Consider the following 17,128-nt stretch of genomic DNA (forward strand, 5'->3'; position numbering starts at 1 on the left):
ATAGAAAGAAACAAAAGAATCACATGGTACATTATAAATACGTTAGAAACAATAGCAAGAAAGAAAAAAACCACTTGTGTCCCTATCTTGGGGTTCATTTTGCTTAACATCATCTTATCTTGTCATATGTGCATTTCTGCTTGTTCCAGACATATACTAGTTATTGCAAATAGGGGAACGGAAAAAACAAAATGCTTAAATAGGGATACAGATTGACCCATAGTAACAATGAGATGTACAAGACACTATGTTGAAAACTAACTTTACAATTTAGGCAGGGAAGTGGGGGGGGGGGGGGTGTCGGGTAATGTGGAGGTGGGAAGGGAGGGATCCTAGGGGAAAAATGAAGGAGGAAGCAACAATGCTTGATAGGAAATGTACTCATTACCTTGCTCATGTAACTGGTAACCCCTCTATGCAGTATTTTTACAATAAAAAACATATTAAAAAAGATTAGAGAAGTAAATATAATCACAATATTTTGTGTGTGCATTTTAATGCACACAGACATGACTAGATAGAGCTGCTTAGCATTCTGGGAAGTACATTGTTTTTATTAATAATTTTATGTTAGGCATTGATGGCTCATGTTTGTAATCTTAGCTACTCAGGAGGCTGAGGTCTAAGGATTGCAGTTCAAAGCTAGCCCAGGCAGGAAAGTCCATGAGACACTTTTTTTTTCCATGAGACTCTTATCTCTACTTAATCACCAAAAAGCTAGAAATGGAGATGTGACTCAAGTGGTAGAGCTCTAACTTTGAGCAACAAAAAGCTCAAGGGGGGCTGGGAAGGTGGCTCAGTGGTACAGCACTTGCCTTGCATGCATGAGGCCCTGGGTTTGATTCCTCAGCACCACATAAGCAAAAAGAAAAATGCCGGAAGTGGCGCTGTGGCTCAAGTGGTAGAACGCTAGCCTTGAGCTGAAGAGCTGAGGGACAGTGCCCAGGCCCAGAGTTCAGGCCCCATGACCGTACCCCCCCCCCCAAAAAAAGCTCAAGGACAGCACTCAGTTGCACACACACACAAATTTTAAGTGGTGCTGTAGCTCAAGTGATAGAGCGCTAGCCTTGAGCTGAAGAGCTCAGGGACAATGACCAGGCCCAGAGTTCAAGCCCCACTACCGACCAAAAAAAAAAAAAAAAAAATTCCTGTTAGTAGAAAAGTTGTCAAAATTTGGGGAGGGGGAAGGGGGGAGGATTAGGTGGTGGGGGAGTAGGGGGGAGGTAGGGAAGGGATGTGAAGGGTAAACAAAGGAGGAGGCTGCAATGCTTGATAAGAAATGTACGCATTATCCTGCCCATGTAATTGTAACCCCTCTGTACAGTATGTTCACAAAAAAATTAAATTAAATTAAAAAAAAAATCAAGTGCTAAAGACAGAAAAAACAAAACAAAACAAACAACAGAAACCTAAGTTTTGCCCTGGGAGTATAGTTTCAACTCCCTACTATTCTGGTCTATCTAAAAGCTGTCAATCTAAGCAAAACAACATAAGTTGAGTATAATTCAAAGGGGAAAATGTCTTTAAAGACATACTTTGATATATGTCAGATAATTTAGTAAGATCATGGATCCTTGTCTTATTTTGTAAGACTTCCTGAGTTAATTTTCCCCCATTTTTTCATAATTTGTTAACATTTTCTTCTAATAATCTTTTTTGTGGTTTTTCTCACTGAGTATACTCCATTTGTAGAATGACTCTTGTCAATAAATACATCTTTAAATTAAAAAAAAGATTTATTTGCAGTAATATAAATTGAAACAAATATACAATGATGGAATATTATAAATATTTTTAAGTTATGTTTTAATAGTATATTTGCAATAAAAGATAATCTTATTAGTGCTTTTCTAAAGAAGAATATAAAATAACAAGTATAAGTTTTCCCATAGTGTAAAACATGAAAGGTAATTAATACAGAGTTAAAGTTGCATCAGAGTCAGATAAACTGAATTCCAACACTGACTCCACAACTGGTCACATGAAGTCATAGAAATTGTTCAGCTTGCCTGAACTTCTGTTATCCGTCTAGGAAACGAATGTCGTAGCAGTAGAACTGGCCTCCTAACATAACTATGAAAAATGAATGAGGGAGTGAATTTATCAATCTTTAAAAAAATATTAAAAATACAGAAAATCTTAGCATTTAGTAAATTAAATATTAAATGTAATTTTTCTTAGAGTGATGACATTGTAAATGCCAGTTTTATTTTCTCCTTTTAAATCCTTTTTTCCCTAAATAACTTCAAACAAAATTGCATTACTTTTAAAATTTTAAATATTACTAATAAAAATAAGATGGGTGAGTTGTATCTTTCACTAGCAAATATCTATTGGACAGAGAAAGGGGTTTTATTAGGGCATTTCCATGTGTGTTACAATGTACTTGGATCATATTCTCCCCCCATTTCCCTGTCTCATCTTTCACCTCCTTTTCCTTTTCTATGTCTTCATCTTTTTTTGATTTTGTATTATCTCTTAAAAAAAAAAGTCTCTTCAAACCGTAAATAAGATCACTAAACACTTATGGATTGCTATTGGGGGACTGTATATGAAAATATCCTGATATAAAATTCTTATTTTTTAATTTGGTTTGTCAAAAAATATAAAAATCAACTCCTAAAAACATGGTATCTCTCTTCTGAGAGGGTAATTGTTTTTTTCTCTCTCACAATATTACCTGCTTCGGCAAACATGATTGTTTTAAAGATCTTAACATCTAAAGCTCTGAACAATCAAAACAAATACTATTTAGAATTTGTGCACTAAACCTCATTTTTGTTTTTGTTTGCCCAAAAGCCTCTCCACTTTGTCTCTCAGAAGCATTGTTTACTGTTTTCTTGTTAAAAATACTTTCCAAGGAGGCAACCATGCTGGATAGGAAATGGACTCATTACCTTGCTCCTGTAACTGTAACCCCTCTGTACAGTATTTTCACAATAAAAAACTTAATTAAGAAACACACTCTCCATGTGATCATTCAAGCACTGACCCCAGGAACATCCTTGGCTTTTTTTTTGTTGTTGTTGTTTTTAGGTCTCCTACATCTCCCAATCACGTTTTCCACAAGTGATTGAGATGTTAGAAAACAGTTCAAGCCACCATTGTTTCTCAGGTAGATTACTAAATGCCACTGGCCCTTGTTGACTGAAATGCATGAATGATTTTCCATTGCCCTTAACCCCAAACCTCTAAGACAGTGTCTCAGTTGTAGCCAGCATGAGACGCTGTCTCCAAAAGGAGGCTTAAGCTCTTTGAGTACTTTTTTTTTTTTCTTTCAGTCCTCGAGCTTGAACTCTGGGCCTAGACTTTGTCCCTGAGCTCCTTTTGCTCAAGGCTAGTGAACTAGCACTTGAGCCATAGGTCCACTTGCAGATTTTTCTATGATTAATTGGTGTTAAGTCTCATGGACTTTCCTTCCCTAGGCCAGCTTCAAACTGTGATCCTCAGATTTCTGCCTCCTGAGTAGCTAGGATTACAGGCATGAGCCACGGGCATCCAGACCTCTTTTGAGTATGTTTTAGATTAAACAGAGTCTGAGCAGAGTAGTATAGTGGTAGGACACAATGGGATCCTATCTAATATTAAGAACTGTGGACCATGGTGAAAGCCATGTGCAGCCAAGAAAGAAGAAGCCCCATATTTGAAAGAACTCCAGCCAAACAATTAAAATAACTTTTAGTAACATTTATATATGACACATTCTCTAGTGAATTATTTCTATAATATTCATTGGTAATCTCAAAGTGATTATTGTTGTCCTAGGTATGGCTAAGTCTATTTCCTTCTGCAGAGATGACTGATGACAGAAAATATAGCTTTGGATCCTTCTGATTGCCAAAATATTTTGAAAATATGTAGAATATTATTATATAGTGCCCTGTTTGTTAGAAATGGAAAGACTTGGAAAAAATTATATTAAGTGAAGTAAGTCAGGCCCAAAGAAACATAGGTCCCATGGTTTCCCTTATTTGCAATAATAGTATATGTCTAGGACAAGCAGAAAAGGTCAAAAGCTGTGGATATATGATCATATAAGATGATGCTAAGCAAAGTGAACCCCAAGATAGAGACACAAGTGCTTTGATCTTTCTTGCTGTTGTTTTTAATATACTTCTAATGTACCATGTGATTTTTTTTTGTTTCTTTTTATGTTCTTCGCCCATGGTATAACCCGTTTTCACTGTTGATTCCAGTGCCCTGAATCTTGCATATACATTTTTCTAATTTGGGGGGAAGGGAAGGGAAATAACAAAATGCTGAAATAAGGATACAGGTTGACCCATTATAACAATAAGATGTACTTGACACTATGTTGAAAACAAACTTTACAACTTGTGAGGGGGGGGAGTTGGAAAGGTGGGGAGGAAAGGGTTGGTAGGGGAAAACAAAGGAGGAGGTAACAATACTCAATAGGAAATGTACTCATTACCTTACTCATGTAACTGTAACCCCTCTGTACAGTATTTTTGCAATAAAAATACATACAAAAAAGAATTTTTGAAAAGATTTTATTGAATTATTAGGTAGTTTTAATAAGTTTCTTTGCTGACTTTTGTGAAACATTTTTTATGTAATACGTATCATTGTTACCTTTATAGATGCAAATCTACTGCTTTGACACAGATCGATTTTCAAGTTTTGAGGAAGCAATTAAAGGAAAAGGGAGATTAAGAGCGTTATCCATTTTATTCGAGGTAATTATATATAAATTTACAACTGACATTTTTTAATCGCATGAAATATCGATGTCAAGTATCAAGGCATACTTTTCTACAAACAGAAGAGCTAGCAGGCACAATGAAAACTGTTGATCATTTTTATAAAGGATTAGTCCTTGGTTATTCATATATAAGGTGGATTTTTTTCAACTATAGCAAACTGTTTATGAGTGGAAGCATTTGCTTACTTTTCCATAAAAAGGATCATATTTGTATAGCAGTAATTGTGAATCATTTCGCACTTAGTGGAAAATGAAAAGGCACTTGGTTTTATTTGTTTTATGGAAAATGCAAGTGTTTGGAGCATGTTAATCTTTATACTTTCAATGGAATTAATCCTTATATTTTTACTGAACAGACGATCAATTTATTTGGTCTTGTTTTTAGAATGCCATTCTTCTTTGACAGGTTGGAATAGAAGAAAACTTGGATTACAAGGCCATTATTGATGGGGTTGAGAATGTTAGTCGCTTTGGTAAGCTACTTAAATACTGTTCTTCAAGATTGGAAAAGACATAAGTTCTTACAGTGGGAATAAAATTACTTGTTCCAAAAGGTACACTTTTGAAGAGGAGCAGTCTTTTATGTCTCACCCTTGATAACCTATATTTCTCTCTAAATAATGGACAATTGATCAGGAAATTTTTATATAATATTTTAAAACAGGAATGTAGGTTTCAGACAAGTATGTGAGCTGAAGTAGAAACTAATAAGGAATAACTTCAAAGAGAAGAGTTGAAGTGTCAAAGTCGGAGGCATGCTGGGCATAACAGTACATGCCTGTAGTCCCAGGATGGTAAATGTGAAGCCAGGTTGGGCCTCATGCAATATTAATGTACATAAGAGGTTGAACTCTTCTTAACTTGTCCTTGAAAATAGACTAATTACATTATACATTTAGACATATTCATTCTGCCTCTGCTTTGTACATCCCTTAAAGATTCTAACTTCTAATATGAAAGTAATTCATATAGTGAAAAAGGAATTGCTACTCAAGGCAATATTTAATCTCTGGTGCTTTTCTTTTACTATATTGGGACTTAAACTCAGTATTCTAAGTCAGGGCCCCGTGCTCATGATTCTGTCTTGCTCTTGGCTGGTGCTCTACCACTTGCTTCAGGGCTCCAGTGTAGCACTTTTTGATAGTTAATTGGAAATGGATTCTCAGGCTGGCTTTGAACCATAATTCTCCAGGTTTTCGCTTCTTGAATAATTCAGATTGGATTATAGGCATGAGCCAACAAAGCCTGTTTCTCCCTGGTGCATTTCTTCAAGAATCCTCTGCCTCAACAGTACAAGGAGGCAGGATTTTTGCAAGAATGGCCCATGCTTGCATAGAACAAGATGTAACATGCTTTGAAGTTGTTCTGCCTACTAGCACGTGAATGTTGTAATTTGTCACAGCCGGTGCTTTTGACAAAATTGGCAACAGAAGGCACACCATTATTATTGTTATTTTTATTGAGCACTACACAGATGGTATTAATGCTGCCTGAATTATCAATAAAATGAGGATCCTTTCTTTCCAGGAATCTCTAAAATTCCAAATGAGGCATAAGGCTCACAACAGATCCTTTTCTCAAGAGCAAAATACTGGACTTGGATTGATTCCTCTTTGTTAATTACATGTGAAGATGTGAATTAATAGAACTTTCCAGAAGTCCTGAATTCCTGCAGTGCAACTTTCCTTTTTTAAAAAAATGCATTCAAGCAAGATGGTGCTGCCATCTCTTCCCTCCACTAGGCAACAAGTGGCACATTGAATACCATAAGCCACATTCTCCTGCCTCATTGAGTCAGGAAGTGGATTGTATTCAGACTCAAAAAAGAAAACTGGTTTGAATTCCAACACTTGAAAAGTGTGACGTGTGAATTCTGAATGTCCCCATGCTTTGTGAGCAGCCTAGGGGGACAACAGTTATGTTCACACGGGTTGTTAATGCTGACTGTGTAGCTGCAGGAACTTCTTTACTTTCTAGGGGCTTCTGGAAGGCTACTCCTAAGAACAAACCTGTCCAGGCTCTCTCACTACGGTTTCACGTTAATAGCTACCATTTTCAAGCCATTGAGGGGTAGTTCACCAGAGCCACTGCTACATAATTCCCTCACTGAGATCATGGATTCCATCACAGTGTTATTCTGCCTATATCCTGGGTCTTAATTCATGAGCAGAACTAATAGTCTCTGATCTATTGTTTGACTCTCTTTTATTTCTCTGCCCAGCTACCTATGCACCAACTTCCCCACTCTTTTTGTTTTTTAGGGTAGATCCTAAAGTCTTCCAGATCAATCAGCCTTCCCTATCAGATATTGAATATTTCATTAGAGACCTCGAGAACATTGAAGCTAGGCCACCGTTGGCAGGGAGTCACACCAGAGTTCAGATACTAGTCTGTTCACATTATTTGTTCCTTCAGGTGGAGATGCATACTAGTTACATGTTCCAGAACACGAAAGAAATACTGGACAATTTGATTTGAATGCTTGTTAGACATGATCTGTCCAAATTAAATAAGTTAAATCCTTCTAAAGTTACATATTTCTTTTTTGATAACTCTGGAATTAAATAAAGCCCTATTTTAAAAATCTACAAATCCCCACATGTCTGTAAACTGAAGGTTTCCTGATGCCAACTGCCAGCTACTGCAGGAGGGACATTTGAGGACTAAAGACAGTTCTTGATTCTGTACTCATCTAGATTTCTAAGTCTTGCTCTTATTCTTTACATATTGTGAGTTCTGAAAATGACATCACTTTGCAAGCGTGATTCAGGATAAAATCTACCTTACAAACATGGGCTGGTTGTTCATCTGCTCCATTTTCTCTATGAAACAAATCTTTTCTCTCTTACATCACCTCTTCCTACCTTTCTTTTCCTTCCTTCCCTCATACCTATTCTATGTTAGGCATTTTCTCTCCATAAAATGGAGAGAGAGCGCGCAATGGTGTTTTTCAGTGACAAAGTATTTTAATATGAACAGAATATCAATATGGTAATATATACATTATATAACAAGTGTTAATATATTACTATATTAATATTATTAAGATTATATTCCTCAGTCACAGCCATATGATATCTTTCTAGTTGCAAAGAAGACATACAGTCAGGTAACATCATCAGTGACTTTCAAATGAGAATTCTCTGTCAGAATGACTTATGGTACTTTTTTATCACAAATGCAAGTCAAGGATCTGTCTATGGAAAACTCCTACAGGCAGTTTTCATGTGGACCCATAAATATCATTGCACTGAGTAGTAGGAGATGATTTCAACTGTACTTTCCTGCTGCTTCAGTATTTCTTTATGTCCTGGCATTTAAACGTATAATCTGTTTAAGATTGGATAATAATGAAAGGTGAAGTAGGAGTCAGAATTCACCTTTTGCTCAGCAATGGCCAATTGACATAGCAGGGTTGATGCACTACTTAATGAATTTTCCATCATAAATCAATGGATCATAAACGTGTGGGTCAACATTCTCTTCTACCCTCTATTATTCTCTTTGCCTATCTTGGCACAAATACCTCACAAGCATGATTTCTACAGCTTTGTATAATAGGGCTTCCTATCTGACAATAGAAGTTCTCTAGCTTTTACTTATTCAAGATTGTCTTAATAATGTTCCGATTCTATTTCCATGTAAAGTTTAAAAATATTATCAATTAAGTCAGCATGCTATATATATGCCACACCCTTCTGGGATTTTTCTATTACAACTTTTGGAGCCTGTAAGTCCTTTGGGGGACAATTAATTCCCACTATACTGAATCTTCCAACTTATGATGTGGTTTTTCCTAAACATAAAACAAATACATGTCTTTTATCTATTGTTAGTTATTTATTGGTATTTGATATTTTGTGGGTTCTTAATGGTAGGAATTTGGAGTTTGTTTCCGTTTGATGTTATAGTGTATCAAATATTTTTTATTTTTCAATACTGCTACTTAAAAATATAATTGCTATTGTGTATTGGTCTTGTGTCCAGTTACTCTGCTAAATTTACTTATTAATTTGGTGTGCTAATTCTGCTCAATGGTTTACATGCACAAGTATGTTATTAACTGCATTCTCTATTATCCTCCAGTCTTCCTTTTTTTCTCTGTTTTCTATCTTTGTACCCTACCTCACTAGCTTGACTTTCACCTAGTATTTTACATGCACATGTAATTTTACACATTATTTGCAAATGGTCCTGGTATTGTTTATTCCTGTAAAATGAGTTTTGTGTCTTTTGCTTACATCAGTGCTCCAGTCCTCCAGTTCCAGGTCAAACATCTTTGTCTCATTATTGATATCAACTAGTTATCCTTAAATATAATTTTACCATTATAGATACTTGAAGATAATCATATCAAAAAAAGGATTTTAGTTTTGTCTGCCATGAACTGCCATTGGATCTCATTAAAATAATGTGTCTGTTGAGATGCTATAACATCTGAATGTCTTTTATATAGTAAAATATTCTTTTCAGCAACATGTTGCAATTGTGAGACATCTAACACTATGCAGTGATATATTGAAGCCAATTGGAAGTGTGTCAGATTTACTGCCATTTTGATACTCATGTTAAACGTTCCTAAAATCTCATTTCTGATTAAAGACGTAACAAAACACCAGGTGTTTCCTGGTAGCCTCTAATGAATGTTGAGTCTTCTGCTGAGGTATATGTTCTTGCTCCGCAGGAAAGCAGGCTACCTTAGATCCATTCACGTTGCTGGACCTTTTGCCAAACTCTACTGACAAGTACTACATTTACAATGGCTCCTTGACGTCCCCGCCCTGTACAGACACGGTGGAGTGGATTGTTTTTAAGGACACCGTGAGCATCTCTGAAAGCCAGGTAATTTGGAAGCTCACATAAATGAAGCAATTGGAAGCAACGTGAAACAAGCAACATGAGTTTTTCTAGCTCTGCTAGGAGGTACGTGTCTGAAAGCATTTGCCGATGCTTTGCAGGGGCCTTAAATGATCTTGTCTTCCCTCCAGTTGGCTGTGTTTTGTGAGGTTCTGACGATGCAGCAGTCGGGGTACGTCATGCTGATGGACTACTTACAAAACAATTTTCGAGAACAACAGTACAAGTTCTCTAGGCAGGTGTTTTCTTCATACACTGGAAAGGAAGAGATTCACGAAGCAGGTATGTCCTGAAATGTGATTTTTTTTTAATGTACTCTTCACAGATTCAGGGTAAATGGTGATTTTGGAATCATGGAAAATAGGAGTTTAGAAGTTTAAAAATATTTTAATTACTTTTGCTGCTTTAGGCTAGCTAGTTAACGTCCCTGAATCTCAGTTACAACATTTTAATAAAATGACAGATATGTGAGGAATAACCTCACATATTTATAAATTTCTTAAGTTTTTTAAAAATTATTTAAAATAGATCATATTATCTTGAGTTGTACAAGCCTATTTCAATTCAGCATGTCCATTTACAAGTACAATGCAGTTGATTATTGTCACCCCTTTTGGCCTTCTCCATTCGTTGAAGTTATAATAAAAAGTAAGCCACTTGCTTTTAATTTGTGGGAGTTGTGACTCTGTCTAAAATGTTTGGTTTTTTTCTTGCTTGTTCTATCATAGCTCTTTACATCAATAAGCACTTATTATATCTCATGCGTATTCCTGTGATAGCCTTTTCATAAGAGATACACCATCTCCCATCTATTCCTTGTAACTACATTTGACAATAAGTGAGGAATCTGTTTTTGCTTAGAATTTGGCTTTTATTAAACTTCATAGGATAATAAGTTATTTATTACCTGGGAGCTGTCTGGGTCCACTTCCAGTCTGTGTGTGTGTGTGTGTGTGTGTGTGTGTGTGTGTGTGTGTGTGTGTGTGTGTGTGTGTGTGTGTTTAATTGGAAATAAGAGTGTCACAGACTTTCCTGTCCAGGGTTGCTTTGAACAGCAATCTTCAAATCTCCTGAGTAGCTAGGATTACAGGCCTGAGTCACCAGTGCCTGGCTCCAGAAAGTGATTTTTAAGGTGAAAGTAGAGATAAGCCTACAAGAGGAAATTAAAATTCTCTGCAATGTCACTCCTCAGAGATAACCACTATGAGGATTTTGGTGACAATCATTCAGATATTTCTCTTAAAGACGTTGCTATTTCTCATAAAATCAAGAGTATGCTGCATGCATTTTATTTACTATATAAAAACAGGAAGTCACAGCCATATGCAGAGCTCTTCAAGTTTTCCATGTTTAAGGCATTTAAAAACAACTTGTTGAGTAGAATTACACGTGCAGTTCTAATCTCATTGGCCAGAATGTTAACAATTTTAAAGTAAAATTTTCTTTAAAGGTACAAGAAAATCAGAGGACATTTTTCGGTGCATGCTGGGAATGCCTTTGTATCATAATTTGTTTGAACTATGAGAAATTTTGTTAATAGTTTCTAAAAAGTGTCTTAATGAAGTAAGCTTACTTTTCGAAGACTAGTAGTTTTAAATACCATTTGTTAAGGTTACATGTAAATACTATAATTCTATTCAGAAAAGTAAAGTGAGCATAGTTTACCCCTTAGACATACATTATAAATTGAATGATTGCTGAAGTTACACTGTGCCCCGAGGAAGACTACGAAGTAAGTAGAACATGAAAGACTTTTTGGTGGTTTATAGAAGTGAATGATGAAATCCTTCAGAAGGGCAAAACAGGGAGAGGACTTTTCCAATTCTTATATTTAATGTTTGTAACAAGGCTAATATTGATTTTATTAAGATCCAGCATTCCACCAGACACCAGTGTGTCACAATTTTAATCCTATCTGCTTAGGAAGCTGAGATCTGAAGGTCACAGTTCAAAGCCTGTTAACCATGGAAAAGCTAGAAGAAGAGCTGTGGCTCAAGTGGTAGAGCACTAGCCTTGAGCAAAACAGCTCAGGGACATCACCTAGCCACTAATTTCAAGCCCCAGGACTAGCACACACACACACACACACACACACACACACACACACACACACAAGATCCAACAATGCCAAGGAGGAAAAATCACTAATTTGTTGGTTTATCTTCTAGTCTTTAAGTTTCTTGTGGTTGTCATCAAAGTACCCGTCTCAATATTTTTTAATGCATCTCAGAAGCTTCAGGTAAAGATCTGGTGGATATGAGTGTGTGTTCACCAAACTTCAAATTAGTGGAAAGTAGCTGAGTCAGACCTTGTGTACTCTCAGTAATTATGACATGTCCCCTGCCACTCCCCAGGAATCACCTCTTTTCCTGTCCATCCGTGTTTCTAGCTAGAATACATAGAGCTCAGCCTGCACTTCTCTCCAGGCTGACTGCACTTCTTCCAAGGCAGGCCCCAGAGCAAGAAAAGACAGAGGTCTCCGTCTATCTTTGATCCTCGGTGTCAACTTTGATGCAGAGAATCCATTGACGTTTCTCTTTTTCAATCTTTTTTTTTTCTTTAATTTTCTGTTGTAAGTTATTGTACATTACTCTTTTTTTTCTTTTTTTCTCTATTTTCTGTTGTAAGTTATTGTACATTACGCTGTCCAGAATTCAGAAACTAAAGATATTCACTCGGTCTTAGAGCTGACTAAACGTCAGTTAGAAAGCTGACCCTGGAGTGCATTTCTTAAAGATAGGGACAACACCTTCTGCGTTTTGTGTCAGGAGTTCCTGGCACCAAGTAGGTCATAACTGACTAAACTGAGGTAGGAGCCAGGTTAACCTGAGGGAGGTTAAAGCCAGAACACTTATTATAGGAAGGGTCTTTTGCATTCATGTGATACTGACATACTTTTTTGTACTCATGTATATCATCTGGCATGAGTTCCTGGTAGAGTGAAAGCCTGGCTCATAGCAGGAATCCTACAGGGATCAGAGTTTCTTGTCTACCCTTCCTTGAAAGATGTGATATTCTGACCCAAATCACACATAACTTGTAGAAAGCAACCAAGGTATAGACATGGTTCTGAGGAAGGGACCCATCTCAAGACTTGAGTTCTAAGCTGCCTGTGATCAATGAAATTATATCTGTGTTACTACTTCGTTCTGTTGCAGCGTGTTTGGTGTTTAGACTGATCCGCAGACACCTTCTTGATTTTCAGACCAGGTATTCTGCTGGGTTATTTACATTCTTCTACTGTAATAAATTAATTTCCATAGGAAATATAGGGAAATCTGGGATGTTCAGTGCATATTAATCACTTCTCCCATAGTTATTACCTGCTTTTATGTTTGAAACTGAATAGTAAATATAGGATTAACCAGATGGATATTTGAAAGATTCAGTTGTACAGAAGGACCATCTCTTTTTTTATTAAGTTTTTAATTGTGAAAATACTGTACAAAGGTGTTACAGTTACATGAGCAAGGTAATGAGTACATTACTTATTCAGTATTGTTGCTTTGTTTTTCCCCTACTATCCCTTCCCTTCCACCTCCTCAGCTACACCCCCAGTCCCCACCCCAGCCTAAATTGTAAAGTTCATTTTTCAACATAGCATCTTGTACATCTCATTGTTGCAATGGGTCCACCTGTATCCCTATTTAAACATTTTGTTTTTTCCATACCCCTCTCCAAATTATACTAACATCAATTACAGTGAAAACAGGGGTTATACCGTGAGGGAGGAACATACAAAACACCAAAAAAATCACTTGGTACCTTATAAATACATTAAAAACAATAGTAAGAAAGAAAAAAACACTTGTGTCCCCTTATTTGTAATAACCAGTATATGTCTGGGACAAGCAGAAGAGGTCACATAAGATGATGTTAAGTGAAGAGGACCATCTTTTAACAAGATAATGGACTATAAATGGAAATATGAGGTTTTGACTTAAAGACATACTCCAGATTCTGTGAGCTCTTTCATTCATTCTGGTTCCTGAGAGATTTGTTTTCCTCCCTGTGCTTTAGAAATTTACCTGGGCTGCGAGGAGATTGCATTTATTATTTCACTTTATTTTCACAGTGTGATAAAATATTTTAACTTCAAATTATTTGTTCATTTACAAGCATCAGGACTCTGTTAGATTAATTTTTGGCATAATTCCCAGCATGAGCTTGAATTCAATTCAATAAGTCATTTTGCTCAATATCTTAGTTTTCAAATGAAACAAATCTTCTATCCATGAAAATACATACTTTCTTTTTCCAAAATCATGTATTTTATCAATGAGGCAGTACAGCTTAGCTACAGATTATTTAGTACTGAACTGTTGACTGTAATTACATAAAACAAGTTTTTAAAAGATATATTTCTAATTGAAATACAAGCTCTCACAATTAAACTTATAAATTATTGAAGACTTACAAGCAGGAAATATAGGGAATTTAAGAAGTAAATTTCTGCTAGTAAAGGGATATAAATTCCAAAGTCCTACTTTATATTAACTTTAATTCTTTTTTTTCGGTCGTGGGGCCTAAACTCTGGGCCTGGGTGCTGTTCCTCAGCTTTTCAGCTCGAGGCTAGCGCTCTACCACTTGAGCCACAGCACCACTTCCAGCTTTTTCTGTTTATGTGGTGCTGAGCAATTGAATCCAGGGCCTCATGCATATAAGGCAAGCACTCTACCACTGAGCCACCTTCCCAGTCCCAACTCTAATTCTTAAAATGTGAAGTACTTTTGTTTGTTGTATTAGGCAAGACAAACATGGATATCTAACCAACGTAATTGTTTAGACAGTAGTCATTTGGTTACTTAGTAGCTAATACCTTACATTTTGTCCTCAAGAAATTTGTTTTGTATCCACATATAAGGCAAATATATTTTAAAGTAGGGTTACTTTAAGTCATTCCCACTTTCTAACACATGGGATTGAATTTAAGAGGATATTGTCCACAATCTCCTCCTACATTTTCAAAAATGGACCTGTGGTTCATTGGAAGAAAGAATGAGGTAATCCTGTGTATCAGATGACTTGATGGTCATTTGCCATCTAGTGGACATTTGTAGAAGTGTCACATGATATGTCTAAATTAGAAGATGTACTCTAAATGTAAGGGGGGGTGTTGTTTGTTTGTTTGTTTGTTGTGCGTGGTTTTTTTCCTGGATGAGGGAATATTTATTCCCAGAAAAACATCTACCTCTAAGCCCTTCCTAAACAAAAAGCATCACCTCAGGTTTGAAATGTAAAGCCCTATTTCTAAATTATCTAAATATTTCCATGTATTTATCTAAATTATATATTTGTATCTGCTTACCACTACCATCACAGAGTACATTTGCTAAAATGGCTAATAGTAAACACTGCATATAAAAATTTTCAATTTATGCAGGCAATTGTTAGGCGTGGGTGCCCTCTTGTGTTCAGGCAATGAACTACAGACAAAAAGGCTTGGTGGTCACATTATCGAATACGCTGGTACTTTATGAGTATCCAGGATGATTGATGAATCTAAGTCAGCTGCATACTTTCATGTAGTAGCTTTGTAAGTTCAAGTGTGTCACATAATTAATCTTTGTCCTGAGAGTTTTTTCTCTCACCTCTGCAAATCTATAAGGACTGTACAGAAATTGTATTCATTACTTTGCCTCATTTGCACACCATAAAATGTTATATTTTCCTGAAAATGAAGCCAATCTATCATACTAGAAAGTATCAGGAATTTTCTTACATGATGAAATCTTTGGCATGATTTCCAGCAAGAGCTTGGATTCCCTTTAAGAAGTCATTGAAAATATATTTTCCAATATTATTTTTTCAGCTGAGACAGATATTCTAATTTTCTAAATTTATTTGCTTGATCTTTCAATTAGCAAAACAAAAATCTTTCAATTGGGATATTTTCTAGCAATTAGTAAAATAGTGAATGATTATATAACTTGCTGTATGGCTTTTGGGGGGTGATTTTTTATTATTATTATTATCTTTAAGTAGTTATACACAGTGGTTTCAATTTAACATGCCACTTTCTGAGTAGAATGCATCGCAATCCATGTCACACCTTCCATTATAAGGAATTTTTAATTATTTTAATGATTCTCCAATAACAAAATGCCTAATAATAGACCCTCTTTTGTCAGTGACATTTTTCTAGACGTGAGCTAAAAACATTTTTCCAGTATCAAACAAGACAAAGCCACAGTGAGCTGATGTTGTCTCTTGTTCCTTTATTTCTAAAAGTGAGTATGTGTGTCAAATGTATTTTTTTTAAAAAACCATGTTCTAAGATGATATTGAAATAAAGACCTGGGGCTCATATATTTGGAAGGTGCTAAAAAATTGAATCAAATAATGCAATAATTGTGATTTTTTTTAAGACTATTGAAAATAACACATCACTTCACTAGGGACCAGAGTATGTAGAGAAAGGCACCATTCGGCTAAGTTCCTCCTTGAGCAGAAAGAGAAAAATAACAGTGAAGGAAAGAGTATATTTGCTATGGTTTAAATATAATTTGTCTCTCTGAACTAATTTAGGTGTTTGACTCCCAGTGTCTTTATCAATAATGGTATTTAAAGGGTGGAAACTTACTCAGACTATTGAGAGGAGGAAAGTAATTCCATCAGATTTGAATAGATTAAATTAGATTAGTTCAAGTGGTAAACCCAAAGATTGAATGGTGGCTTTATAAGGATGGAGGAGATGCCACGCCATCTTTTTGTCACACACTTGCTCCCTACATGATGCTATGTAGCCAACAAGGTCCTCACGGAGCCCACACCACACAGTGGTGAGGAACAACCAGCTTCGAGAACTGTGAGCCAAAGCAATCCTCCTTTTGTTACACCTCAGAGATCTGTTGTGATGGTGAGCACCGACTAATACAACTCTAGGTACAGAAAAAAAACATCACCTGCAGAAGCTCAAGGATGGGCAAAAGTAGAAATAAAATACAAAATAACCTCACAAAATATGGTTGGCTTAGTCAACTCCTAGAAACCAACAGTTGTTATCAATACCAATTACTTGTTTTCTTTTCTCCTTGTAAGTTTGCAGTTCAGAACCTGAAAATGTGCAGGCTGACCCAGAAAATTATACCAGCCTTCTTGTCACCTGGGAAAGACCCCGAGTCGTTTACGATACCATGATCGAGAAGTTCGCAGTTCTCTACCAGCAGTTAGAGGGAGACCAAACCAAGCATGAATTTTTAACAGATGGCTATCAAGACCTGGTAACTATAAGATGACTTGTTTAGTGCATAATAACGTGATAGTTTAATTGCCAAGGTAAGAACTTACACATGATCCTATATGGTTACCCTTACTTTCATTTTCGGATGAAAGTCTCCAGAACAGAATTCTACTACATGATGACCAGAGTTACAATGAATCATAGGGAGACCGTGAACAAGGCCAACAACATGATAGAGCAGATTACATATTTTAAAATTTTAGGGACTAGGAGTTATTTAATGTGCACATTTTTTCAGAAACCAAGTTTTAAAAATTAATATTAAAATTAATATCTCTCTGTGAAGAATTAGCCTTAGAATCTCA

General features: G+C 36.1%; 1 protein-coding gene across 3 annotated transcripts in view; it reads left to right on the forward strand.

Moving 5' to 3' along the window:
- The window catches only part of Ptprz1 (protein tyrosine phosphatase receptor type Z1), a 158,988-nt gene that overhangs the window by 84,650 nt on the left and 57,210 nt on the right, over positions 1-17,128 (forward strand). For all 3 annotated transcript variants that reach the window (XM_042695882.1, XM_042695883.1, XM_042695884.1), the window contains exons 5-9: positions 4,602-4,697; positions 5,130-5,196; positions 9,408-9,565; positions 9,712-9,862; positions 16,622-16,803. In XM_042695882.1, the coding sequence (XP_042551816.1) occupies positions 4,602-4,697; positions 5,130-5,196; positions 9,408-9,565; positions 9,712-9,862; positions 16,622-16,803 (654 nt within the window). The remainder of the gene's footprint in view (positions 1-4,601; positions 4,698-5,129; positions 5,197-9,407; positions 9,566-9,711; positions 9,863-16,621; positions 16,804-17,128) is intronic.

This window comes from Dipodomys spectabilis, unplaced genomic scaffold, assembly GCF_019054845.1.
Source record: "Dipodomys spectabilis isolate Male_0828 unplaced genomic scaffold, ASM1905484v1 ptg000197l, whole genome shotgun sequence".
NCBI classification, from domain to species: domain Eukaryota; kingdom Metazoa; phylum Chordata; class Mammalia; order Rodentia; family Heteromyidae; genus Dipodomys; species Dipodomys spectabilis.